Source organism: Phycodurus eques, chromosome 7, assembly GCF_024500275.1.
Source record: "Phycodurus eques isolate BA_2022a chromosome 7, UOR_Pequ_1.1, whole genome shotgun sequence".
In the NCBI taxonomy this organism is placed as follows: domain Eukaryota; kingdom Metazoa; phylum Chordata; class Actinopteri; order Syngnathiformes; family Syngnathidae; genus Phycodurus; species Phycodurus eques.
Window position 1 is genome coordinate 13,596,132 of NC_084531.1, and position 26,921 is coordinate 13,623,052.

At 41.1% G+C, this 26,921-nt stretch overlaps 4 protein-coding genes across 11 annotated transcripts in view; 3 read left to right on the forward strand and 1 right to left on the reverse strand.

The window, feature by feature from the left end:
- LOC133405371 (SH2B adapter protein 2) overlaps nucleotides 1-12,244 on the forward strand; it is a 37,505-nt gene extending 25,261 nt beyond the window's left edge. For 2 of the 4 annotated variants that reach the window (XM_061682243.1, XM_061682242.1), the window contains 7 exons: nucleotides 694-795; nucleotides 1,065-1,156; nucleotides 1,426-1,544; nucleotides 1,619-1,771; nucleotides 3,729-3,931; nucleotides 5,467-5,641; nucleotides 8,960-12,244. In XM_061682243.1, the coding sequence (XP_061538227.1) occupies nucleotides 694-795; nucleotides 1,065-1,156; nucleotides 1,426-1,544; nucleotides 1,619-1,771; nucleotides 3,729-3,931; nucleotides 5,467-5,641; nucleotides 8,960-9,285 (1,170 nt within the window). In that variant the 3' untranslated portion in view covers nucleotides 9,286-12,244. The remainder of the gene's footprint in view (nucleotides 1-693; nucleotides 796-1,064; nucleotides 1,157-1,425; nucleotides 1,545-1,618; nucleotides 1,772-3,728; nucleotides 3,932-5,466; nucleotides 5,642-8,959) is intronic. The other 2 variants (XM_061682244.1, XM_061682245.1) reach the window with 2 other exon arrangements.
- A 1,264-nt stretch (nucleotides 12,245-13,508) lies between these two features.
- On the reverse strand, nucleotides 13,509-14,984 carry dnajc30b (DnaJ (Hsp40) homolog, subfamily C, member 30b). Its single transcript, XM_061681932.1, has one exon. The coding sequence runs from the start codon at nucleotides 14,968-14,970 to the stop codon at nucleotides 13,906-13,908; it is 1,065 nt and encodes a 354-aa protein (XP_061537916.1). The 5' UTR covers nucleotides 14,971-14,984; the 3' UTR covers nucleotides 13,509-13,905.
- Nucleotides 14,985-15,494: 510 nt separating this feature from the next.
- bud23 (BUD23 rRNA methyltransferase and ribosome maturation factor) lies at nucleotides 15,495-24,678 on the forward strand. Its single transcript, XM_061682579.1, has 12 exons — nucleotides 15,495-15,653; nucleotides 15,817-15,854; nucleotides 16,232-16,327; nucleotides 18,206-18,288; nucleotides 18,916-19,012; nucleotides 19,101-19,197; nucleotides 20,159-20,209; nucleotides 20,293-20,378; nucleotides 20,450-20,495; nucleotides 21,083-21,144; nucleotides 24,213-24,302; nucleotides 24,408-24,678. Exons 1-12 carry the CDS (start codon nucleotides 15,609-15,611, stop codon nucleotides 24,460-24,462), a joined length of 846 nt encoding a protein of 281 aa, XP_061538563.1. The 5' UTR covers nucleotides 15,495-15,608; the 3' UTR covers nucleotides 24,463-24,678.
- Nucleotides 24,679-24,763: 85 nt separating this feature from the next.
- The window catches only part of stx1a (syntaxin 1A (brain)), a 78,239-nt gene continuing 76,081 nt past the window's right edge, over nucleotides 24,764-26,921 (forward strand). For all 5 annotated transcript variants that reach the window (XM_061682575.1, XM_061682574.1, XM_061682572.1 and 2 more), the window contains exon 1: nucleotides 24,764-25,935. In XM_061682575.1, the coding sequence (XP_061538559.1) occupies nucleotides 25,906-25,935 (30 nt within the window). In that variant the 5' untranslated portion in view covers nucleotides 24,764-25,905. The remainder of the gene's footprint in view (nucleotides 25,936-26,921) is intronic.

A 26,921-nucleotide genomic window follows, 5' to 3' on the forward strand; every position in this document is an offset into this window, starting at 1 on the left:
TGTGTTCTGGTGTAATAACATTGAGATATTTGCAAGCATTTTTTTGTTACCAATTCCCCTTTGAAAACACATGTAATCGTGGAAAAACGTGTTTTTATGGGCTTCTGATTTCAAAACTGGTTACTCATCAATGTGTTGTGTATACTGTATGTAATTATAGGTGGTAATCTTTTGTTTATTTGGGTTCACAGTTGTAGCGGCCCTCCGAGGGAAGTCATAACTATGATGTGGCCCGTGACAAAAATTAGTTTGACACCCCTGGGTTAGCACATCCGCCTCACAGGTCAAATCCGGCCTCGCCTGTGTGGAGTTTGCATGTTCTCCCCGTGCCTGTGTGGGTTTTCTCCGGGTAGTCCGGTTTCTTCCCACGTTCCAAAAACATGCATGGTAGGTTAATTCAAGGCTTTAAATTGCCCGTAGGTGTGAAGGTGAGTGTGAATGGTTGTTTGTTTATATGTGCCCTGCGATTGGCTGGCGACCAGTTCAGGGTGTCCCCCGCCTCTCACCCAAAGATATCTGGGATAGGCTCCATCATGCCCGCGACCCAAGTGAGAATAAGCGGTACAGAACATGAAAATGGATATAAACTCTGCTATTGTCCAAATACTTCTGGACCAAATACCTAGTGTCTAAGTTAGCTAATAACGTGTAACATCATCATCACTTAAAGTGATTTCTCTTTTACATGTTCAGTCTTCAAAAGCAAAGGTGAGCATCCCCTTGACTGCCATTGTTGAGGTGAGGACCACCATGCCTCTGGAGATGCCGGACAAAGACAATACTTTTGTCTTAAAGGTAGGAACTGAGCAAGTAGCACCACTACATTGAAAAGAGTGTTCCAAAATAATTCATTAGAAATGTGAATATCTGAGCAAGCAAAATTAAATAGGCTTCATGTTGTATATGAATAAATAATCTTTATTCATCGAGATAGCGAGAATTGGCTATGTTATCCAACTACGAAATGAGGATTTGTTTTTTCGGAACACCTGGACAATAACAATGTATTTCTACCGAAATGATAACTTTTTTTTATTTTGCTTATGAATGTGGTGAATCCATAGGTGGAGAATGGGGGCGAATACATCCTGGAAACGATCGACTCGCTGCAGAAAAACTCCTGGGTCGCTGACATCCAGGACTGCATAGACCCCGGGTAAACCTCTTCATAAATATTTGCTGTGGAGGGAAGAAAGCGAGCATGGGGGTGGAGCGATGTAGAAGGAGCGCAGAAACACACACATCCATTAATCATCCAATTAGCGAAGGTTTTGACAGGCTTCCTCTACACAAACATGGACGAAATCACACACAGCAATGACTGACATTCCTTCTTGTTGGTAGAGACGTCAACAGAGACTTTATTTGTAGGATGTGTGTTTGGACATGTTGCCGTTTGTTTACATACTCTGGTGGTCACCCTAGTGTACTGGTGTGCAGGGACAGCGGCGACGACATCGAGCTGGCGTCGTGTCCTCACGGTCAGGCCTCAGCCAAAAACTGCTCCATGGTGGCCTCCTGCAGCTGCGAGCTGCTCTCTGAGGGTGAGCCCTGCGGCCGCACCATCACGTTCACATCTGCACAATGTGTCATAATGGATGGAAACAAACTTGTTTAGGTGTGTACCGAGCTCCGGAGAGGTTATGTGCAGCAGCGGCAGAGCATTACAGTGCCCCCTCAGTGCGTTGCAGGGAACCCCCCTTCACCCAGCATCCATCCCACATGCCTTTAGAGCGCTTCCTTCAGTCCCCAGAAGCCCAGCAGGCAGCAGGCAATAACTTCTACTCTTCTTCTAGAATCTGTCTTTCATTCATTCTTGACAGTTTCAATTAGTATTCAAAAATTCTATAACAAAAAGTGGCTGATTATTTGTTTTCTTTTAACACAAAAAAACGACATATTTGTGACTCAGGTCAATAATACGAACTGGAAAAACAGGCAACAGGACTGAATTAAATTTTAATATTGTAGCTGTTGCGTGGAATCCTCGCATCTCCAAAATCTCTACTTTTCAGGAAAAAAACAAAACAAAACGCCATCTTGCTTGAGTTACCAAACATCACATTGTTAAAGCTGGTATTCTGCCTTATATTGTTATCATATACAGCACTTAAACAGTACTGCACCGACATCAACACAACATGATTAGAATGGTACGAATATGCCACCAGCCATGCCTGTCAAAGTATGTGCTCGTGCCAAATCCCCCACCAAAGCAAAAAGGCTTTAATGCGTCGCCAAAGCAAACACCTGTGGGTACGTCATCTTCACAAACTTTATTTGAAAGATATAAGCGCCATGAGTGATTGCAATAAAGGCGAGGATGAGTTGAGTGTAATCGGTCGATATTAATCTACACGCAAATAAACCTTCGTGGCTGACGCGTTTCCTTCTGCAATGCAGCATTACACTATCGATTTTTAATAAAACAGGCCTACTCAAATGTATCTAACCTAACTATTTTCAATCGACATTGTCTGAAAAACAGACTTTCAATCTTGAGACGACATAATGCCGCAAGACTGCTGCGTAATGAGGAAGTAGTGGAGTTATGGCGCATTGCATCACGTGACCGACGCATTGGCACGCGCGGCCCCACTCCGTCACTTGATGCACACAAGGCAAAAATGTTTTGCTGCGCGTAGAATGCCGCGGAGATCATCCCTCGTGATTGGTCTGTTTTAGTCACATGCTGTGATGACGTACTCAGCGTGCCCCTTGGAACTGCAGTACATTATCAAAACTGCGCGCGTGGATTGCGCTCGAGTATAAAGGCACACTACGAGCGGGATAGCCGCGGTGACGTCGGGGCGGTTGCCGCCCACGCGAGCATAAAGAAGCCTTTATACAACACTTCTCAGAGAGTCTCGAAGAGAGTTAATAAAGTTATTGTCAAACTATTTCAACACTTTGAATTGGTTAATAATATGGAAAAATAACAGTCGATGTGGGGAAAGACCAATAGTATTGATTTGTGAAAAGTTTTAAAAAATTATTGACCATATATGGATATACTGGGGTTCCGCCAGTCAGCGGCGACATGTAATTGGTTGGGATTGCGTTACCCAGAAATAAGGTAATGAGCATTAGTAAATGCATACTTACCTTGTTAGCAGCCACAATCGGTCCGCTCCATGACCACGATCCAGCAGCCATATTAACATGGACGATGATGCTGAGAGAAGCTGAGTCATACTCACTTTTGTCGCAGGCCACATTGGAGTTATGGTTTCCCTCAGAGGTCAGTTATGACTTTGGAGAGTGGAACATGTATAATCGCCTCATCATATTATTACATATACATAACAAATTGATGGATAACTACTTTTGAATCTGAAGTCAATAGTTTGTTCAAACATTGTTGAGTGTGTCTCTCCTGACTGATTGTGGTGGCTAACAAGGCATTGTATCCTTACTAATGTTCCTTACCAAACTTCCTGGTCATGTCAACTCAACCAATTAAATATTAAGATAAAAATGTTTCAATATTGTGTTTTTGATCTGAACCTAAAATTAAATTGTAAAAAAATCTGTATTTAAAAAAAAAAAAATTCTGTTAGATGGAAAAACAAATAACAAAATAACAATGTCTCTGTCTTTTAATATTCTATTGCTAATTAAAAATGGAAAGAACAAATGATACACACAATCCTAGGTTGTTTTTCTCGCCAGAAAGTGCATATCAAAGCAGGGCAATGAATACAAAAGTCACTTTTTGTGGTGCTCAGGTGGCGGCGAGGGATTGAAGGACTCTGAAGGCGACACAAGCCTTGCCGATTACCCATGGTTCCACGGGACGCTATCACGCGTCCGGGCGGCTCAGCTGGTACTGGCGGGCGCGGCCAGGAGCCACGGGCTCTTTGTGATCCGCCAGAGTGAGACACGGCCCGGCGAGTATGTTCTCACCTTCAATTTTCAGGGCAAAGCCAAGGTAAGGAATGAGAATCTGTGTGTTTTTTTTTTTTTTTTTTTTTTTTAAATATCTTTTCCGTCTTGATAGCTGTGATGGTTTTCACCATGGAAAATTCTGTAGAGCATCTCAAGCGCAAAATAAAGTTTCAAGTGATGGAATTGTAAGTGTTAATGGAAGAGACAAACCTCGCACGTTAACTATTTTGGAGAAGCCATAATTTGTTTGATTTAACACTCCCCGAGTGTGTAGCAATTGGATGTACTGTGTGTGTCCATTATGCGTAACATTGAGTTTAAAGTTTGGGACAGCACACTTTGAAACTGCTCTAGGAGAGGCCAGATTGTGCTGAAATGACCCAGACACAAGGAAATACAGAGTTGAAAAGCGATTGGTCACTGGTGACATTGCATGACTCCTTCTTGTAACTGGCTCCAAGTCAGTCCTGAGATCATTCAGAAGCTCTGAAATTCCATTGCTGAATAGAAAATGTGTCGCAATTATTTTTGTTTCCGGCATTTCAAAGATGTTTAAAGTAGAAAAGTTCTCCTGCCACCTTTCATTTTGCCTGCACTATGCTGTAATTGCTTTGCCTGCTGGTTTGCACCTTCTTTTCAGCTACACTATTTAAAGGCGCTAAAGCAGCCATCGCAATTCGTGTCAGGTTTGATACATCACATTATGTGTGGTAAATTCATTTATTTGCATATACCACCCCCTCCAGAATGTGCAAAATTTACTCAGTGGCAATTTAGCAGACGCAATCCTGGGAGCACCTGGTTAGTAGATCAGCTTCCACAAGTTTGCGCCCGTTTTTGCATGAGCAAACCTTGAGTAAATCAGTCGTAAAGTGAACAGTCTTAATACCCTGTAACTGAGATCCCTGCGCAGTGTTAAAGATGATCTTTGGTTTGGTTTCACACTCTGAACCCCGCTTCTTCAATTAGAAGCTACTTACCTCGTTCTGCCCTAAGGGCATCGTGGTAACGACAGCTATACTTTCTATAATTTCCACAATAGAGGGAACGTGGGCGAGCCCAAATATGTTCTTCCAAATATTATTCACAAATCTGTCTAAATCTGTGTTAATGAGCACTTCACTTCACACTTTAATCCATCCATCTCAGATGTAGCATAGCAAAATGCTGATGAGAGAGCATACTTATTGCACAGGTGTCCCTTAGGCAGCCCACAATAAAGGGCAACTCTAAAATCTGCAGTTTTGTCACACAGAACAATGCCACGCAAATAGGTCTTCTGTATGTCAAAAAAGTCTCAGATCCTTGAATTCAGATCATGAAAAATGGGAGTAAAAACAAACAAAAAAAGATTTGTGCTTATATTTTCACTGTTATTTGTTTCCTGTAGCATTATGTAACACATTTCCTGCACATTGCATCCTGTCAGGCAGCCGTATTGAGGAAGCCGCCTGCTAGCCCTCTGTGTCGTGCGCTTCCGGCCACCTCTGACCCACGTCTCGCCCCGTCAGCTTCAAATGTTCACTGAACCGAGCTGTGCCTCTGCCATCTCTGTGTTTGCTCTCACTCCTACCCCAGCACCTACGTTTGTCGGTCAACGACAACGGGCAGTGCCACGTCCACCATTTGTGGTTCCACACCGTGTCAGACATGCTGAGACACTTCCACGCTCACCCCATCCCGCTGGAGTCCGGGGGCTCGGCAGACATCACGCTACGCTCCTACGTTCAAGTGCAGAGGAGCGCCACCGCAGGTACATGCCAACATTAAACTACACGTAACACCACATTATCATGCAACACTACACTACACTTTTCTTTAGTTGTGATTGTATTACATAAACACTGAATACATGAACCAAATATGATTTGATTCAAGTTCAATGAATTGAATTGTATTTAATGTTATTTAGTTTAGAGAGAGATCCCGGATACAAGCGGCCGAAATGAGTTTTCTCCGCAGGGTGTCCGGGCTCTCCCTTAGAGATAGGGTGAGAAGCTCGGTTATCCGGGAGGATCTCAGAGTAGAGTAGTAGTAAAAGAGTGCGGGTACTAGACTGGCCTGCCTGCAGTCCAGACCTGTCTCCCATTGAAAATGTGTGGCGCATTATGAAGCGTAAAATACGATAACGGAGACCCCGGACTGTTGAACAGCTGAAGCTGTACATCAAGCAAGAATGGGAAAGAATTTCACCTGCAAAGCTTCAACAATTAGTGTCCTCAGTTCCCAAACGTTTATTGAATGTTGTTAAAAGAAAAGGTGATGTAACACAGTGGTGAACATGAGCCTGTCCCAGCTTTTTTGGAACGTGTTGCAGCCATAAAATTCTAAGTTAATGATTATTTGCTAAAAACAGTAAAGTTTATCAGTTTGAATATTACATATCTTGTCTTTGTAGTGTATTCAATTAAATATAGGTTGAAAGTGATTTGCAAATCATTGTATTCTGTTTTTATTTATGTTTAACACAATGTCCCAAGTTCATTGGAATTGGGATTGGAATTGTTCTGTACTTAATAGTAATTTATTATTCAGTTGATTTTACTTAGATACTACCTTAAATAAAAACACCCAAGTGTTTACGAAACACAAATTACCATAAAGTATCAAGAAACTTGATCCAGGAAAAGAGGAATTTCAAATTTAATTCAATTTGAAGTATTTTATTATTGAGTGTGTTTTTGGAATATTTAAAATTTTGTATTAATGTATTATTATGTTCATTGTTTACATGCCACAATGGGCACTGTTGAAACAGCTCAGTTGGGAGCGTTTCAGGCTGAAGAGCTAAAGGTCTCTGGTACAATCCTGGGTTTTGGCATTTGGTCTTATTTTTAATCCTTTCCCTTGGGGAAGGTGCACTTGTATCTTTACTAGAGTTTATGGTAATTGATTAGTCAATTTAATAATCGTGAAAAATGTGTTGAATGGATTAATGTGTAACTCTATTTGTGTGTCAATTTGGCCCTCAAAGGCATCAGAGGATAATAAAAGTTTGCAAAGAACCTTCTAGCAAGTTGGTTGTGTTCTTGCATGGTTAGCTGTATTCTCCTTATAGAAGTAAGCAGACCTGAAACTCAATGAACCTGCACCGCATGGACCCTCCACACTGGCATGCCATGAATACCCTCCTGTACAGGAGGGTGAGGGGGTGATTATACCGCAACAGCTTTGCATGCTGGCCAAGACTCGTGGACCCAGCCCTGCTTTGGAGGTCACACAGGGGCCTTCTGTGTCGTGCATAGAGCGAGGGTTTGATTCTGGTGTAAAAGGCGTTATTGATACACTGGTCAGGCATGTCTTTGGCACCGGTATTGCTGGAGTCACTGAGAAAGGATAATAAAGGAAGGCCCACAGTGCCAGTGTTTACACTTTGCCTGTGAAAGAGAAGCCTTGTAGTGCTGAAGTTGCTCCACCAAGATACAGCAAACCCCCGCTATTTGTGGGGAATAGGGACCAAGCCCTGCCGCGAGTAGCGAAAAACTGACATCAGTGGTAGGTGGTCCGGCCCAGCGAGGCATTCTCCGCGCTGGTCTACATTTACAAGCAAAATTCTAATGTTTGTTCCATGAAAATGTGGTAATCTATTCCCAGCAGTCTTTTCTCTTCATTTTGTAGCGTTTCTCTTGGCTGCATTGCTTCGAGTGTGTAGGTAGATGTTAGGATTTTTTGTCCAATAAGATGTATTTATTTATGTGTTGCCATGTCAATGTAATCTGCCCAGGACCGTCAAAATCAGTAGTGCTGACCGATGTAACTGTAAACTATTGTATATTAGCAATGGGACTGTTTCCAATTTGTCCTCACACACCCTCAGTGTCATCAGTTAGTATATACATACGCACATGGACAAAATTGCTGTTATCCCTCTGTTAATAAAAGAAAAACCCACAGTGGTCACAGAAATAACTTCATCCATTCATCCATCCATTTTCTGAGCCGCTTCTCCTCACTAGGGTCTCGGGCGTGCTGGAGCCTATCCCAGCTATCATCGGGCAGGAGGCGGGGTACACCCTGAACTGGTTGCCAGCCAATCGCAGGGCACATACAAACAAACAACCTTTCGCACTCACATTCACACCTACGGGCAATTTAGAGTCTCCAATTAATGCATGTTTTTGGGACGTGGGAGGAAACCGGAGTGCCCGGAGAAAACCCACGCAGGCACGGGGAGAACATGCAAACGCCACACAGGCGGGGCCGGGGATTGAACCCCGGTCTTCAGAACTGTGAGGCTGACGCTCGAACCAGTCGTCCACCGTGCCCCCAGAAATAACTTGAATCTGGCAAAAGTAATAATAAATAAAGAAAATAATGAAAATTTGAAATATTTTGAATCTGACAAAAATAATAATTAAAAAAAGAATTAATGAAAAATAACCACTGAAAATCAGACATTGCTTTTGAATTGTGTTTCAAAAGAATGATTGAAAAAAAAAAAAAAAAAAACCTCATGAAACTGGCCTCGACAAAAATGATGGTACCCTTAGAAAATAATTGGACCATAGGCACACGTTCAAAAAAGTTGTGTCCTCTAATGAGCATCACAGGTGTCTTGAAACGGCCTATTTAAAGGATGACAAGCAATCACGGTGCTGTTTGGTGGCCAGAGGAAGCGAAGGAGACAGTTGAGATTAGAAAGAAAATTACAATGCAATGCAATACAGTACAATATTATTTCTTCTAGAAAACAAAATAAATGTCATAAACATTTGTCTATGGGCACAACTGACAACTTTAACACACAGACTGGCTAACAGTTAGCCAGTTCACAGCCAGCTGCTAACCTGAACTCCGAACAGCCAACTTTACAGGCTCAGTCAACTGACACCTCCCTCACTCACCAGGCCAAGCCCCACTCACCTTTAAAAGCCACACACGCTCAAAGTCACAGATATTATAGTGTGGAACATGAGTATAGCGACCCCAACTGGACAACAATAATACCAGTGGTTTAATAATGCAAAATCAATGATTATCGAATGAATCGATGGGATAATCGGTAAGATAATTGATTGTAACAGTGTTCGATAGCTGCAGCCCTAATTTCTACTCTCTCAATGATCCACAGACGTGAGCGTGCCACCGCTCGTCACCCCGCCCAGGGGAGATGCAAGCTGCCGCCCAGACTCCGCCCAGCAGGCTCTTCACCCTCCCGGGATCTCGCCCTCCTCCGGGCCGCCCGCCGACGTCCCCCTCTCCTCGAGTACCTCCTCCTCACCCACCGCCCTGCCCTCCCTCTCCCGCAGCGACCCGGGCACCGGCGGGGGCTTACAGAGCCGCAGCAACAGCTCGGAGCGCCTGCTGGAGGCCTCGAGCGGCTCGTCCGAGGACTACCACGACGCTGACGGGACCCGACGGGCCCGAGCCGTGGAGAACCAGTACTCTTTCTACTGAGCGAACCTGAGGCCTGGCTTAGCTCACAGGTGGGAAGATAGGCAGGCGGCAATGACGACGAAAATGCTCCAAACCCGCCGCTTTGTTTGTTTGTGTTTCAACTGCAATTTCCTGTTTTTCTTGATTTGAGAAGGGGCGGTGACTCCACCAAGTTGGGCAGCTGTGTTTCGCACCGTCTAAGTGTTAAAAGGCGTGACAAAGGGCTACATGTAGAGGACACTCACAGAGGGGCCTGGATGAAGGAAGTAAGAGCAGCGAGGATGTGTGTAGGCAGAAAGAGTAACAGGAAGTCACCCCCCTAGACTCATATGGCTTTGATTCAGATCATCTGACCACTTCCTCCTTGACACCCGAGTTTGAAATGAGCCCAAAGTGAGGCTCCAGTTCATGTTTGGAAAGCTGCTTTGAGTCCATCCGGGGAATCTTCCAGGTTTCCCCCGAGGAGTCTAAGCTCGGAGTCTGCTGCGCACATACAGTCTGAGTCTGATCAACAAAAAAAGACGGGTGCCATGAAAGGCTTATGCTGCATTTGAGAAAACGGGGAAGTTGGATGTTTTTGAGCTGGGGTTTTTTTCTATGTATTGTCTAAAGCGAGCTACACACATACTGTATCAATTTTTAACATCTTGAGCAATTTTAAAAATGTCACCGACCCCACACATGGTGAGCAAAAAAATGGGAAGCACGGTGTACGAGTGGTTAGCTCATCTGCCCGACAGCTCTGAGGTTCGGCGTCCCGTAATGTTTCTGGGATTTTTTTTTTTTTTTTTTTTTTTAATAAATGTTGCATAGTACTGTAGTCTCTATTTTCATCACAGGTAAGAGTACTGTTACTTAAGAATAATATGACTCAAGTAAAAGTAAAAAAAGTAATCCTCCAAATAATTAAGTATTCAGTGAAAAAACTACTTCAGTACTGCACAACTCGTGAGTGAGTAACTTATGGTTATTTTTCAAATCAAAGCATGAAAGTCAAATAGACAAACATTTAAAATAGAAATGTGTAAATTCTGGTATTGCCAAAAGTATCACTTTAACTAAAACAATAATAATCATTGCTTGTTTACACAACTATAAAAAGTACCTTTGGGGTGACGCATTTATGAGGCGGGAGGCCTTCATTTGTACAATGCATTTTTATTAATTAATGTATATTATATGTTATAATGAGATATATATTTTTGTATTTAGATAGAATAGATAATAAGATGTAATATATATTCCAAAAATATTTGTATCATTAAAAAAAAACTAGTTTTTTTAAAATATCTCTCTCTATATATAGAGCTACATATATATATATAGAGAATTCAACTGGATGAAAAAATACAGTAGTTGGTATTTGCTCTCCATGCATGTGACCATGATTCTTGGTGAAATCAGGTTACGTCGACTACAAACTCGATTTCAAGTGACGTTCTGTCACCCTTTTCCTTGACGGAGGTGCGAAATGTCCAGCTTCCCCATTTTCGGGAATGCAGCAAGCAAAATGATGAAACGAAATGCTCCCACACTTGCATGCATTTCTCCACATCATCAATGCAGAAGTGGTATCATATGAGGCAGGGTGGCTTCTATTTTGCTGTCACACTAGCTTATTTCTGTGTGTGTGTGTGTGTAGTGTATTGGAGTATTTTTGGATGATCGCTGTTCTACAGTAGTGTTTCTAAAACAAGGTTGTTGTTGTTTTTTTGGTTTTTTTTTTGGTGCAAGCCCATCATATGGGTAAATTGTAGATTAGATATGCTATATGTTTTAATATACTGAACAAAAATAGAAACGCAACACTCGTTTTTTATGAACTGAACTTAAAGAGCTAAGCCTTTTTCTAAGTACACAAAGCACTTTCTCTCAAATATGGTTCACAAATCTGTCAAACTCTGGCTCATCGAGCACTTCTCCTTTGCCAAGATAATCCATCCACCTCACAGGTGTGGCATAGCAAGATGCTGGCTAGACATGATTATTGCACAGGTGTGCCTTAGGCTACCCACAATAAAAGGCCACTCTAAAATGTATAGTACTGGTATTGATACGCCACACCTGTGAGGTGGATGGGGTTTCTTGGCAAAGGAGAGGTGCTCACTAACACATATTTATACAGATTTGTGAACAATATTTGAGAGAAATAGGCCTTAGTCTTGTATATTTGAGTTCAACTTATGAAAAATGAAAGCAAAAACAAATGTTTTGTGTTTCGAATTTTTTTTTTTTTTTTCTGCATACATTATGTTCAAAGTCATGCCTTCAACATGTCACTGGACCGAAAAACGGAGGGAAAGAGGAGGAGGGAGGGAGCACAGCAGACTTGTGGGAAAGGATGGCCACACTTGACTGGACATAAATGGCCGCACTGTTTTGCCTTCGGTGGATATTAAAAGCATCAACAAATATTGAACAAGCATTATTGCCAACAAGATATCAGAGAAGCATTTAAGCCAAATTTAACACCATACACGCTAAAGTAGACACATTTTTGCAAGATGGTCAACTCTTTTGTTCAGCTGAATGGAACATATCGATGTGTCAAGCGTGGCCATCTCGCAGAGTTTTCCAGGACAGCCTAGGAGGTCAATGTGCCAATTTGAATCCTATTTTTGAAACAAATTTTGTATTCCTAAGCTGCTGTAAATGAATTTTTCCTCCCCTATTGAGTCTTATCTTTGTGCAAGGGCCCCATCACACATATCACAGACTGCTCATGCCCTTTACACAGCAATTTATTTAGCAAAACAAAAAGCTGATTTTTCTGTTTTCTTGCTTTGTTTTGAAGAGTATGTTTAGTCTTTGTTCCCTTTTATTTTCGTAACACTAGGTTTAAAAAAAATAAATAAATAATAATAATAATAATTCAAACAGTTGATTTGTTTCTGTTGTCTGACTTGAGTTTTGGAGAGTCTGTGCAATTTTGTACAAAGTGATGTACTTGACGTACTACTTTATATTTCTGTGAATAAAATGTGAACAAACTAATTTTTATTTTTGTGGCCTTCCATCGTATATATCATATCTATAGCTATATATATGTCAGTGTATACCAGTTATTCACAAAGTATGGTAGGAGTACCACTAGTGGGACACACACTCCTTCTAGTGGTACATGAAAGAATTATTGAATATAATGTTCAGATGACGTCACTGTGATGTCTTCATCAGGCGATCTACAGGCCAAACGTCACACGACAAAAACAAAGGTAATCCACAGTAGAGTACTTTGGTTTGATTCAATTTAATACAGTAACACAATGTATAGTAAATCCCTGACTGAGCCTAGTGGCTCGTGTGCCACTGTCATAATTACATATCTTTACATGTTCAAGACATTTTGGCTGTGTTGCATGAATATAGGTGCGAAAATAAAATTGTCATCTCTGTTCCTGAAATTAGGCTCACATGTCAAAGCATGGTTCCGAGCAACACACGGATTCCACGTTAATCTTCCATATTAAGATTTCAATTTGCATTACATCCACCGGATGGCGCTACTTTTCCCCGTTGATCTCAAATCCAAAGCGATGCAACGCCGCTGTCTACAGCGATCTGTCAGTCTTTACAGTGGTTGACAAACCTCAATTATCTGACAAGCTGGGCAAGACTCTCTTCCACACCTACTCTTAGAGAATCGTACATGACGTTTATATATTAGTGTTACATGAATATACTGTAAACGTCCACGGCAGTGAATGAGTTAAAGAACAGATACACTCAAAATGATTTTCATATAGAAATTAGGTAATCCTACCTAATTTCTATATTGAAACCATTTTAATGGCCTTCTGAAGAGTATTTTCTTGTTTGATGAAATAAACGAGTTTCACTTGTTGAACGGAAATTAACCCTTCCACAATATTTCTGTTTATGTATTGATGAGAACCTTAAAAACGTGCTAGAAGTGTCTTAATTATTGTGTTCCTTTTCCACAAATTCAAAGTTCAGCTTTCTATACAAGTGTTTCCCAGCCTTTACTGAACCAAGGCATCTATTTAAAACTAACAAAAATCTCACAGTATACCACCAAAGAAAAAATGTCACAAAATATGAATTCCAAAATAATGATCATCATCCCGTCATAATTTACTCACAATTCGATTTATTACTGAATAAGTGACAGTGTGAAATCCGGGCCTGTTTAATTGAAGAAAAAGCTGATTTACTCACAAGAGGCCACAGCTTATTCTGTTTTATAAATAGCAACGGCTAGATACACAGGTTTGGAGCCTCCGCCACCTAATAGAGAAGCATTAAAATTGTTCTGTCTGTCCATATGTGTTGCAGGCATAGATAGATATATGAACAAACGTTTGTAGTTAATTCTAGGGTAAACTAAGTGAAATTGGATAACCTCCCCTTAGCACCTCTGATGACCTCTTCCAGCACCCTGGTTGGGAATCACCGCAATACAAAGAGATGATGAACAAAAGACAGTAAGACAGCAATTTATTGCCATTGCAGTGTCACACACAGTTGGGCAAACTTTTATTTGTAGGATTTTGCCAGGTGTATTCCCAAAAGATTGACTTAAACGAACACCCAAATGACTCCAACCCTTGATTAAAAAAAGACTAAAACCGAGACACCGCACCGCCCCACAAGGGTGGTGGTCCCGATGCCGCTCGTCTTTCAGGGCTTGCTGACGCTCATGAAAACGATGCCCGCGACCAGCAGCAGCAAGCCCACCGTGCCCTCGATTATCTTGCTCTGCCTCCACCTGAGCAGCTTCTCCTTGCGCGCCTCGACTTCACGCTGCCGCCTGGCTCGCATTTCTCGCTCTCTCTGCAGCTGCTCGCCGTAATGCGCCTGGTAGAAGGCGTCAAAGTCGTACACGGGCCTCCCTCCCGTTTGGGAGAAGCGCCTGGAGGTAGTTTGCCGCTGCTGTTGTTGTTGTGTGGATCCCGTAGACCTGCTCGGGGTCTCCTTGGAGGGGGGTCTTCCCACGCCGCGGACGTCCGTCATGCTCAGAATGCCTCGGTCGTACTTTCTCCTCAGACTTTTGTTGCCCAGCACCGTGTAGGCCTCGCTGATCTCAGAGAAGCGCAGTGCAGACTCTGCGCTCCCGGGGTTTTTGTCCGGGTGGAAGAGGAAAGACTGTTTGTAGTAGGCCGTCTTGATTTGGGACTGCGTGGCATTCGGGGACACTTTGAGGATGTCATAATAGGCCGTCCTGTTTCTGTACAAGGGGTCATCTTTTGGGTCTCTTGTCCTGCTGTAGCTTCTGGATTTAAGAGAGTCACTATGTCGTCTCTCTAACCTATTTAGTCGGATGAGGATGCAGAAAGCTCGCAGCTGCTGAGTTGACGTGAAGAGCGGGTTAAGGTGACCGGAAACAGATCCTCTGCTCCCGGAAGACCTTTGCAGTCCAACTAAAGAACTGTTTAATACATTCAAAATCTCTCGAGCATGAACAAACCCAGTAAAACGAGTTGAGTTCTGGTACAAACAAGTTTCATTCACAAGATGACTTCTTCCCACTCGCCCGACTTCTATTTTGGGTTCTGCCGCTTTGGTTTTTAGCCAAACCAGCCCTTCGTTCCCAGGTAAAGCATCATTATTTCGACTTGCCATAAAAATGCACTTTTCACGCCGAGTTTCGGAAGCATCCCCGCAGCAAACCGGTAAACTCTGGCCGGACCTGACGGTGGACAACCGGCAAACTCCGCCGCCCAGCTTGTGAGCGACCTCCGCCATTTCCCCACCTCATCACCGAGCAGGAAAAACAAACAAGTTCCGTCTACGTCAAGACGCAATGGATCAATAGGAATCAACGTTAACAGTCGACGTGATCACGCCCGACCAATCACAAAGCAGAACCAGAACCAACCTCCGCTTGACCTTTATAACGTGAAACCGTAAATAAAATTTTAAAAAAGTGTCAAAGACAATCCTTGTCAAATGTCTTTATTATATCATTTCCATATTTTAATGTTTTATCTATATATGTGTGTATATATATATATATATATATATATATATATATATATATATATATATATATATATATATATATATATATATATATATATATATATATATATATATATATATATATATACACGTATTTAACATTGTTACGCAACTCTTAATATTTCCGTATCTTTTTACTGTTGTGCTCTGTTGGCGTTTTGCCAATAAACCTACGAAAAAATAAATGGCCACTAGATGGCAACATACTGATCTCGCTCCTATAATTCACCCTTATCTATGCGCCGAAAAAGAGCTTCCCACGTAAAGTAGACATGTGTCCGCTGCATTTCGCTTGTTTTTGAGAAGTAAACTATATTAACGGCTTTTCTTCGGATACTACCACATATATAAAAGGAAGAAGTATGACGTCCTGTCGACGACCAGAGCATGCGGCTCCTCCCGATGTGGTCAGTGCTTGTTTGAATGTGTTTGTAGTTTCTCGTCTATGCTAGCTGGCTAAGAACTGGGGCTTATTATTAGTCCCACTTCAATTATAATTACTTCCTGCTAGGCGCAACAGCATGAGATGTATGTTTTGCGTTCTAATTCCATGCGTTCTCTCCTACACAGTTTTACAATGCAGAGGAGGCCAAGAAATACTCTCAGAAGTAAGTCTGACTGCATCCTGTTACTGTCAGTGACTCAAGTTGACTTCACACTTGTTAAAATCAATGAATTATCAACTAGAAAACGCTTGGTTTTTTCCTGGTCCACTAAATTCAAATGTTTTCTAGTTGGCAACCTAGTTTTTTAATTTTATTTCTTATTTTCCTTTTGCTCCTCAACACGAAAGCTATATAATAACCTATATACACACACACTATACATAAAGCTCCCACCTGTCTACATCTTGTAATATGTGTATAAGTGAAGGAATTATGAGGTAGTAAATGTGCTTTTCAGTAATAAGAAAGGCTCTGTATTGTCAAAAGTCTCGTGAGACGATGTTCCAATAAATGTGTCGGTGTCATTTGCTTTTTATCAGCTCTCGTATGATTGAGATCCAAACTCAGATGTCGGAGAGAGCCGTGGAGCTTTTGAATCTTCCAGAGGGACAGCCGTGCTTCCTGCTGGATGTGGGGTGAGCCAATGAAACTGTACTTGCATGCGCACTTTAATGTGGCCTCATTGAAGTAGTCAAGCCTAAAGATTATGCTCCTTGGACACTTTGTTAGGTACACTTACACTATCAAGTGATACAATGGGAAGGTTCACGAAACATTATGACCCAATTGTTTGCTTTTGCAAAAAAAATGGATTGGCAGAAGACCCCACCGCTTCCATATAATATTGGCTGAGAATCTTGGTTTTCGTGGCTTTTTATCACAGTATTAAAGTGTGTCACAGCTGATGCCAAGCAAAGATTTGCAGCAAACCTTCTGTACAATAGTGGCAACTAGAATTTGCCTTAAATACACAGTTATGGACAAATGGTTCCCAAATCCATCCACCTGACAGGAGGGGATGTATTTGATTGGCAACTTTTAATATAGGCCTTCGTAAAAGCCTCCAAGTCTCTTGACTCTTTCAAGTAAGTGTTAATCATTCAGTTGTTGATTGGAAAATGTTCAGACGGTGTCACGTTTCAATACATGACGTGTATTTGCATATTTGGTTAAAGCTTTCGGCTCATATCCTATTCATAGTTTGTATTGTACAATAGTAGGCCTACTATAAAAGGTAAAATATCACCAAAAGTAATGCAGGCTTAAAGTATTTGAGAGTGGGATTAATCTTTCATCATTGCTTTTGTGCATAGTGTGAAAAATATAAAGCTTAATACAGGAAAAATATGATATCTAATATTATAATGTTATCTTGCAAGACAAGTTAATACAAAGTTATGTGTCTTACCATTATACAAAGTGCCGAAAGCAAGCATGGTTGTTCAGTATAGTTTCCACTTGTTGCATGATGGTTACTTCACGTTTCTTCGGTATGCGGTAAATGATCATCGGAACATTCTTGTCAAATCTGTGTGTACAGCCCATAATGCAACATGGCGCTACCATAATAAATTAATGAAAATAAGCGTGAACAACCCAATGACTCCTGGTCTGACCGTGAATTTTACAGACGTCTTGCCAACCGACACACCACATAACCATTTGGTGATGTCATGGCGAACGGTCCCATATGAATTGTGTTCAAAATGGCTTCGTTTACAAAGATTATGTTGCTAATTTTATGGTTATCACTGTCAGAGAGCTAATTGTATAACTATGTTAATTGTTGCTTAATAACTTGTCCCACTGATGTAGCTCAACATTATAAACTACAAGTGCACAAAAGACATTGGTAACTGAATACCTCTCTGACAGTGTCGCTCAAAACAGCATCAATACTTTTGTAAAGGTACAACTTTTTATGTAGCAGATTTATGAACCGCTTCTATCCCAAGCCCATTTCCAGACTGAACTTCAAAATGAAACATGCCGGCATTAATGTATATTTGTATTTATTATGTGATATGTTATATATGATGTGTGCAATATGGACCAATCCATTTTTAACTACATGGATTTTATTGTTGTTACTATGAGTAATTGACTCTGTCCTTTAAATGCATATGCTAGTATTGAGTGAATGGTTTAAATGTGGTATGCAGAATATGAGTGGAACATGAATGGAAGTGCTTATTACTTGTCTTTAATACTGATATGAATTGGGTCTAATTCTTGAGTGCACCTAAATTTCAGTGTGTCTTGTACAACGACAATAAAGAATCTTGAGTATTTTTAACTTGTCTTTACAACTCTTGTACTGGATCTCCTTGGACCTAATGTCATTATTTAGAGAGTAAACCTAAAAACTAAATCATGTGTAAATTTCACCCCTTTTTGATGCCATGTACCCTTACTGAGTCGAACGTCTTGTAAAGTAACGTGACAATATTTTTGTGTATGTCTGAGTTCAAAAGCAGCCAGTAGTTTTATTTTAAATTTTTCCCCCCTTTCAGGTGTGGTTCGGGGCTCAGTGGCGACTACCTGACAGAGGAAGGCCACTACTGGGTCGGAGTCGACATCAGCACGGCAATGCTGGGTGAATTTTTCTGTATCATTCTTGTCTGCTCCATTGGGTTAACTGTGATAATTAGCACTAGTGTACAGAGGGATCTCAACTTACCTAACTCTGAGTTTTTCGTGATGAGAGCCAGCGCTCGGGTGATTCTTTCGTCTTGATTTGCTAGCAGAAATTAGGGTAATGAGCGCTAGATGGCGGCAGGAAACTTCACAACAAGCAGCATTTTGGCAGAGAGAGCACACACATTTAAAAAAGAAAGATTAAGCTGTTTAATACCACTCCCAGTTGAAGTTTACTATCAAACTAAAAAATACAACAAAGAAAAAAAATAACCGTACATTTTTGCAAACACAAACCACATGGCTTTGTTCAAGTCTTCTTAGCTTAATGCTACAAACAGCGCGAACGCCATAGTGGGGCTAACGAAATAAGCATCGATAGTGTGGTGTTATAACCCTTTAAGCCACATGTATCTGAACACAAACGGTGCAGCAACATGTGCAGACAGACAGTATACCAATGCTTAGAACAAGGCATATATTGTTTGTGAAAGATGACATAATTACTGCAGCTAACTGAGTGAGCATTTGTGACCGTCTGCTTGTGAAAAGCAGAGCAATTATACATTTGTATGTTGTGTGTCAGATGTGGCACTGGACAGAGAGGTGGAAGGAGATCTTCTATTTGGAGACATGGGCCAAGGGATGCCTTTCCGACCAGCAACCTTTGACGGCTGCATTAGGTACCAAATGTAGCAAATGCCCAGGCATTTTCTCTGGATGTCTTGGACTATTTCAGTAAACTGACCTTGTGTTTTTGTCCCTTGTCAGTATCTCAGCTCTTCAGTGGCTCTGCAACGCCGACAAGCGCACACACAGTCCTCCCAAGCGACTCTACGCCTTCTTTAGTACTCTCTATTCTTCTTTGGTAAATTTTATTCACATAATTGATTTCTTAATTTTACAGTGGATCATTGAGGTTGAACACAATATGCTTAGGAATTCTAGGCGACCTCCCATTTGGTTGGATTTGGAAACATTTGGAATGTAATTCTTAGTGACTGTGATTGTCTTCCACCGGGTCCCTTTTACGTCACACAAAAAACAGCGTGAGTATTCTGTATAGTGTCCCTCTAAAAAAAAAAAAAATTAATTAATATTTGAGCCATTGAGGGGCGAACTGGGTAAACTCTTTGGACACTTTTTCTTGGAGCACAAACAATTGTCCAAATTGTGCTTATTGTTATAGAGACCTGTTTATTTACTCTCATGAATAAACTTAAATTCCCCCAAATTAGTACTTTAACATACATTTCCACGTTTGACACTTTTACAAACTAAACATGTTTATCACGATAAATGCAATCTACAAGCTAACACGGTCAAAAAAAAGATACGCTTGTCTCAATACACACGTGCCACGCATTACCTGAGGCTTCCTTTTTATCAATTTTTGGTGTTTATGATCCACCTTGGGTGGCACGGTGGAAGACTGGTTAGCACATCTGCCTCACAGTTCTGAGGACCAGGGTTCAGATCCTGCCTCACCTGTGTGGAGTTTGCATATTCTCCCTGTGCCTGCGTGGGTTTTGTCTGGGTACTCTTTCCGTTTTCCTCCCACATCCCAAAAACGTGTGGTAGGTTAAATGAAGACTAAATTGCCCGTAGGTGTGAATGTGTGTGTGAATGGTTGTTTGTTTATATGTGCCCTGCGATTGGCTTTAGTGAACTCGCTTCTATCTGGTTTAAAAAAAAAAAAAAAAAAGAAATCAGTCTTAACAATATACTCGAATTAATCAATAAAGTGATTAATTGCCGAGCCGTGCTTTCCATATTCCATGTCGTGCAACAAACTGTTATCATGACCTCTCTTGTTCTCCATATTTCAGTCAAGAGGTGCCAGGGCTGTTTTTCAGCTCTATCCTGAGAACTCGGAACAGGTAAGAAGGGGGTGTCCGCTGATGAGCAGTGAGGAAGTTTGTTCCCGTCACTGGATTTACCCCCCCCCCCCTCCTTTTGGCAGCTGGAACTGATCACAGCACAGGCCATGAGGGCGGGGTTCAGCGGAGGCATGGTGGTGGACTATCCCAACAGCAGCAAGGCCAAGAAGTTAGTAGGTCACTTCCAAGTAGTGTGAGTCATTTAGCGTTGCCAGTATTATTCACTGTGCTTCCCTCCAGGTTCTTCTTGTGTCTGTTTGCCGGCGTGACTGGCGTCTTGCCCAAGGTAAGTTGCTAACGATGAATGAAGTGATATAAAGTAGGGCTGGGGGATTATCTGATAACTCAAGCTAATTTACAAAAGCGGTCAGTGTTGCCGCCCTAGCTACTTTGTTCACTTTTCCGCCTCCTCTAGTTTTCAGAGCCCCATGAAGGTTTGGGATCAGGCCTGGGCCTCAGGTGTGGGTGTGGGTCTGGTTCAGTCGCGACTCACAGTCAATGTTGCCCACTTTGTCGACTTTTCTGACCCCTCTATCTTTCTAAAAAGTTTCTCGACACTTTAATTCCCGCTAAAAAAATGACATGAGCAGAACCATTTTCACATTGTTTTCTGTATGACAAGAAAGAAGCCCTGATATGTTATCTTACAATGTTGTTATCCGCATTGTTCGAAGGTTTTGCCCCAAAGTATGTCCTTCCGAGCTGCAAATATTTTGCCGAGGTCACCTTGCCTCACCTGTAAATTCTAAATGACAAAAGAATCCTTTTAAATAAAAAATGTAAGTTTAGTGGAAAAAAATGAGATTTAATTTTAAGGCCATATTGCCTAGCCCTCGTACAAAGTATGACAGCACTGAACTTCCTAAATTTCAGGGTTTGTGCTCTGAAACCTCCGACAAGAACGTCACCAACCAAGTCCAGTATTCAGGACAGAGGTAAAATGATACACACGCACACAGTGACTCGTTTACACGGATGCAATAACCTGCTAATGATAATGACATTAGTGTGTCTGTTTGATTAAACTCCTGAAAGCCTCCAATCATCTTATATCTTTTTATGATGTTAAAACGCTGCCTCAGGCCAGATGTACACCGCAATAAGATTGTTAGATTAGATGTTTTTCATATACAGTGGGTACAGAAATTATTCAGACCCCCTTAAATTTTTCACTTTGTTATATTGCAGCCATTTGCTAAAAATAATTTAAGTTATTTTTTTCCTCATTAATGTACAGACAGCACCCCATATTGTCAGAAAAAAAACAGAATTGTTGAAAATTTTGCAGATTTATTAAAAAAGAAAAACTGAAATATCACACAGCCATAAGTATTCAGACCCTTTGCTCAGTATCGAGTAAAAGCACCCTTTTGAGCGAATACAGCCATGAGTCTTTTTGGGAATGAATCAACAAGTTTTTCACACCTTGATTTGGGGATCATCCGCCTTGCAGATCCTCTCCAGTTCTGTCAGGTTGGATGATGAATGTTGGTGGACAGCCATTTTCAGGTCTCTCCAGAGATGCTCAATTGAGTTTAAATCAGGGCTGTGGCTGGGCCATTCAAGAACAGTCACGGCGTTGTTCTGAAGCCACTCCTTCGGTATTTTAGCTGTGTGCTTAGGGTCATTGTCTTGTTTGAAGGTGAACCTTCGGCCCTGTCTGAGGTTGTGAGCACTCTGGAGAAGGTTTTCGTCCAGGATATCTCTGTACTTGGTCGCATTCATCTTTCCTTCAATAGCAACCAGCTGTCCTGTCCTTGCAGCTGAAAAACACCCCCACAGCATGATGCTGCCACCACCATGCTTCACTGTTGGGACTGTATTAGACAGGTGATGAGAAGCGCATGGTTTTCTCCACACATCCCGCTTAGAATTAAGACCAACAATTTTTATCTTGGTCTCATCAGACCAGCGAATCTTATTTCTCACCATGTTGGAGTACTTCAGGTGTGTTTTTTTGTTTTGTTTTTTGTTTTTAGCAAACTCCATGAGGGTTTTCATGTGTTGTACTGAGGAGAGGCTTCCGTCGGGCCACTATGCCATAAAGCCCGGACTGGTGGAGGGCTGCAGTGATGGTTGACTTTCTAGAACTTTCTCCCATCTCCCGACTGCATCTCTGGAGCTCAGCCACAGTGATCTTTTGGTTCTTCTTTACCTCTCACACCAAGGCTCTTCTCCCCCAATTGCTCAGTTTGTCCGGACGGCCAGCTCTTGGAAGGGTTCTGGTCATCTTCCATTTAAGGATTATGGAGGCCACTGTGCTCTTCGGAACCTTAAGTGCAGCAGAGATCTTTTTGTAACCTTGGCCAGATCTATGCCTTGCCACAATTCTTTCTCTGAGCTCTTCAGGCAGTTCCTTTGACCTCATGATTCTCATTTGCTCTGACATGCAAAGTGAGCTGTAAGGTCTTATATAGACAGGTGTGTGGCTTTCCTAATCAAGTCCAATCAGTATAATCAAACAGCTGGACTCCAATAAAGGTGTATAACCATCTCAAGGATGATCAGAAGACATGGACAGCACCCGAGTTAAATACGAGTGTCACAACAAAGGGTCTGAATACTTATGGCTGTGTGATATTTGAGTTTTTCTTTTTTAATAAATCTGCAAAAACATTAAACAGTGTGTACATTAATGATGGGGGGGAAAAAACAACTTTTTAGCAAATGGCTGCAATATAACAAAGAGTGAAAAATTTAAGGGGGTCTGAATACTTTCCGTACCCACTGTATAATATATAATTAGCTTACTGTGTGTGTTTGTCGAAATATGAGCCTCTCTCATCATTTGCTTTCACATCCAGTCCGGTGAGTCCTTCACTATCACTGGCGAGACGGGCTGAGGATAACATTGAAAACCAAAACGCCACTTCAAGCACAGTTGACCTCATATTTACCTGACATCGCGCAGTGCTTTGTTACTTTAAATGGTTGCAGGTCACATATCATGCAGTAAAAAAAAAAAAATAATAATGGTGGTGAAATTGGCTGAATTTGAAATGCCAAAAAAGCATCAAGCTGCAGCAACAATTTGTGGATCCACTGTCTTCTCATCGGTTGCGTTTCCATACACCCCATTGCTCAAGTGTTCTAAAAGTAGCTGTGAAATATAAAAAATTTATAAAACTAAATACAAATAAATTGGCTCCAGCACGCCTGCGACCCTTGTGAGGATAGAGCAGTACGGAAAATGGATGGATAAATACAAATGTTTAAATATGAATAAGAATAAAACAAATTTAAAAATAAAATAGAAAATATATTAAAAAAGTACAATATGAATGAGAACATAATGTAAAAAAAATAAAATATAAACTAAAATATACAAAACAAAAATGTACATAATAATACAGAATAAATTTAAAAAGTAACTATACAACATGAAATATGAACAAGCATAATAAAATATAAGAATAAAAATATAAGAATACTAAACTGCAATATAAATAAGAACACTATTAAAATGAAACAAAACAAGAATACAAAATATAAAAAAATATAAATAAGTGCCAATAAAAAATTTTTTTAAAAATCTGCAAGAAAATCAAATATAAATACAAATCCAGAAAATTAATATTTAAATTACAACCAAGAATATGAACAATAATAAACAAATATTAAAGTAAAATATTAATAAGAATACACAATGTATAAATATGCAATATAAATAAGAAATTTTAAAATGTGCAAAATATGAATACTCTTGCACATAAATTCCCCAAAATTTTTTTGAGTGAATCACTTCTAGGTTGTACTGAAATATTCCCAATATATAATAAAATATAAACATTTTAAAGGGTCAAGATGAAAATGGGGCATCAGGTCTGGGCCTCAGGTGTGGGTCAGGTTCAGTCATACCTGGACTCATGAAGCCAGCAGACCAAGAGAAAAAAGCATCAAAGGTGGTCGTCCCACCTGACGTGAAATCCCGTCAGGCGGGTTTTCCTGCCTTTTACAATTGCATTTAACAATCCAGTAATCATCTGCAATCTGCCCCGCCAAGATGCCGCTTCAAAAACATGAAAGGTAAATCAGCTAAGAAGGGCCGAGATTGGATTCTGGAGAAAAAGGAGAGGAGGCGGAGACAAGGACGGTATGGACTCCAGTGTATTTATTTCCATTATAAAAATGCAGTGTGTACATAGTATACTGTTTTTGAAATTGTCGCCCTTCTTTCATATGTGATGTCATCCTTCAGGGAGGTCCGGGCTGACACGAAATACACAGGACGTCAGAGGAGACCCCATTTCTAACTGTGACTCATACAACTGGGCCTTCATTAATGCTCCTTCACACACTCGCGCGCACACACATTCACACACACACACATTCACCTCTAGATTGGATGGACTTTATTCTTTTGAAATGGATATGATACTATTGAGCCTTCATTTTAATGCCAAGGCCAAGTGAAGTGACGTGTACAGAATACAGAGCCAACAGAAATACATCATGAATGTCCAAACTTGTATTGTTTCCCCATATTTCTTTTCTGTCAAATCAAACTAGAATGAAATGCCAGTTGCATTTACCGTGTGAGCTTCCTGGACACAATATTATGCACATGTGTAAAGTGAACTCAAATATAAGATTATCAACCTCACCTACCATACCGCTCTAAACCAATTAATCACAATTGAGGGTCAGGGATGGCGGTGGCTTGGCTAAACATCTGATTGATTTGATTGTATTTTTTTATGGGGGTGTGGGCTAAATTCAATTTAAAATGCCAACAGTTGAATGCAAGATGGTCATGCAGGAAGGCGCTTGAGGAAAAGAAGATTGTATTAATAGTTTTTGCCAGCTGCTAATGAACAGTATACATTCTTCTAAAAGATTATTCTTCTTCAATACGTATAGTCCCCTCCAAAAGTATTGGAACGGCAAGGTCAATTCATTTGTTATTGTTGTATACTGAAGACATTTGGGTTTCAGATCAAAAGATGAATATGAGACAAAAGTTCAGAATTCCGTCTTTTAATTCGTGGGATTTACATCTCGATGTGTTCAACAACTCAGGACACAGCACCTCTGGCCTTCCTGTGTGGAGTTTGAATGTTTGGTTTTCCTCCCACGTTCCAAGACTTGTATTCAGGTTCATTGAAGACAATTCTCCATAGGTGCGAATGTGAGCGTTACCGGTTGCTTGTCTTTTGTGTCCTGTGATTGGCTGGCGTCCAGTCCATAGTCGCCCACGAATTGTAATGAGGACAAACTAACTCCAGTATGTAGAGTGCTCGCAGTGACCTCACAGGGGGCGCTGTGCACCGGCACACGGTGCAAAAAACAAACAACTAAAAAAAATCAACACAACTACCTGGGCGTTATCTCTGAGAGCTTTCGATCGATCGATAGTCAATTTCAACCCAATTCCAGACCAGAAGCCTCCAAGATCCTCTCGCATTCCGCTGTGTCTGTGATTCTTACTCTTCGAGTTCGCAGGTTCTTCCCAAACGGGCGTCCATTCTGCTCGATCGAGGAGGAAGTTGACGGGCGTGGAATGGGTTAACGGCGGACGGAAGGCCCCGGTCCAATCAGCCCGTTATCGGAACCGCGAGAGAGGAGGAAAAGGAGGGCGGGAGCTCGGGAGGAAGAAGAAAAAAAAAAAAAGAAAAGCCGCCTGACGCGCATCCTCAGCCCGCTTTCTGTCGTGTCCACATCCGCTCCATCATCACCGCTATCCCGAAAAAGCCACAATGAAGGACCGCATGCAAGAACTTCGACATGTAAGTTGTGTTGTTGTTGTTGTTTTTTAACGCACCTTTTCTGAGAACGGATGACCGCGCGTAAAAAGTACTATAAGAGCTCCACGGAGCAACAGGTCTGACTATTGCTTTTATTTCACGCTGACAACTGTTGTGTGTCTGCATTCACGCCCAATGAACATTTTGACTTTTTTGAATTTCTTTGTCTTGTGTAATTTGGTATTGTCGTGCAATATTTGACATGTCACATTTCTTAAATTCATCCACCCTCGGTGAAAGTGTCACAAGTGTTTTAATCACAATCTGCGTGCAAAGTATGTGGTTTCATTGATCTGGGCAATTACGCAAGACAGCTGGTCCCACGCCGCCCATTTCACCTGTTAAATGTCCTGCGTCCCTGAGCCTCACCGCCGCCCCTTCTGAAGGCAATTACAAAATGGACATGGAAAAACATTGTTCTTTTCTGTGTTGTTATGGGGCGTTGAAATGCACCCAGGAAGTGGTTTTAAAACTAAATCAGAATCTAATTTCCAATCAAATACGGTGTCATTGTTTTTGGTCTTACAGCTACAGACATACACCAGGGATTTCCAATCTATTTTTTTAAACACTACATACCCAGTTGAAGTTTACAAACTGAACATAAAACACAGAATGGCACGTGTATTTAATGCTAATACATAATGGGAAACGCCATAGACAGGCTAAAAATAGCATTAGTGTCGCAGTGTATCACACCTCAAGTGACGGGCTTGAACACAAATGTTGGAGCAACACATGTAGACTTAACAATACTCAGACATATTTTGTATCCTTTGTAAAGGTTACTGAGGAGCTGTGAATGTTTCCATGTGTATTCGTATGTCTGTGTTTTACCGCCCCCACACCAGAAGGAGTAGCACAATGTCCATTTGAATGTAATCAAAAATTTGGAAAAAATCTTATAAATTAAATTATTTTCATCATATTTAAGTCATTGCTGTACATTTTTTTTCAAGTCCAATAGT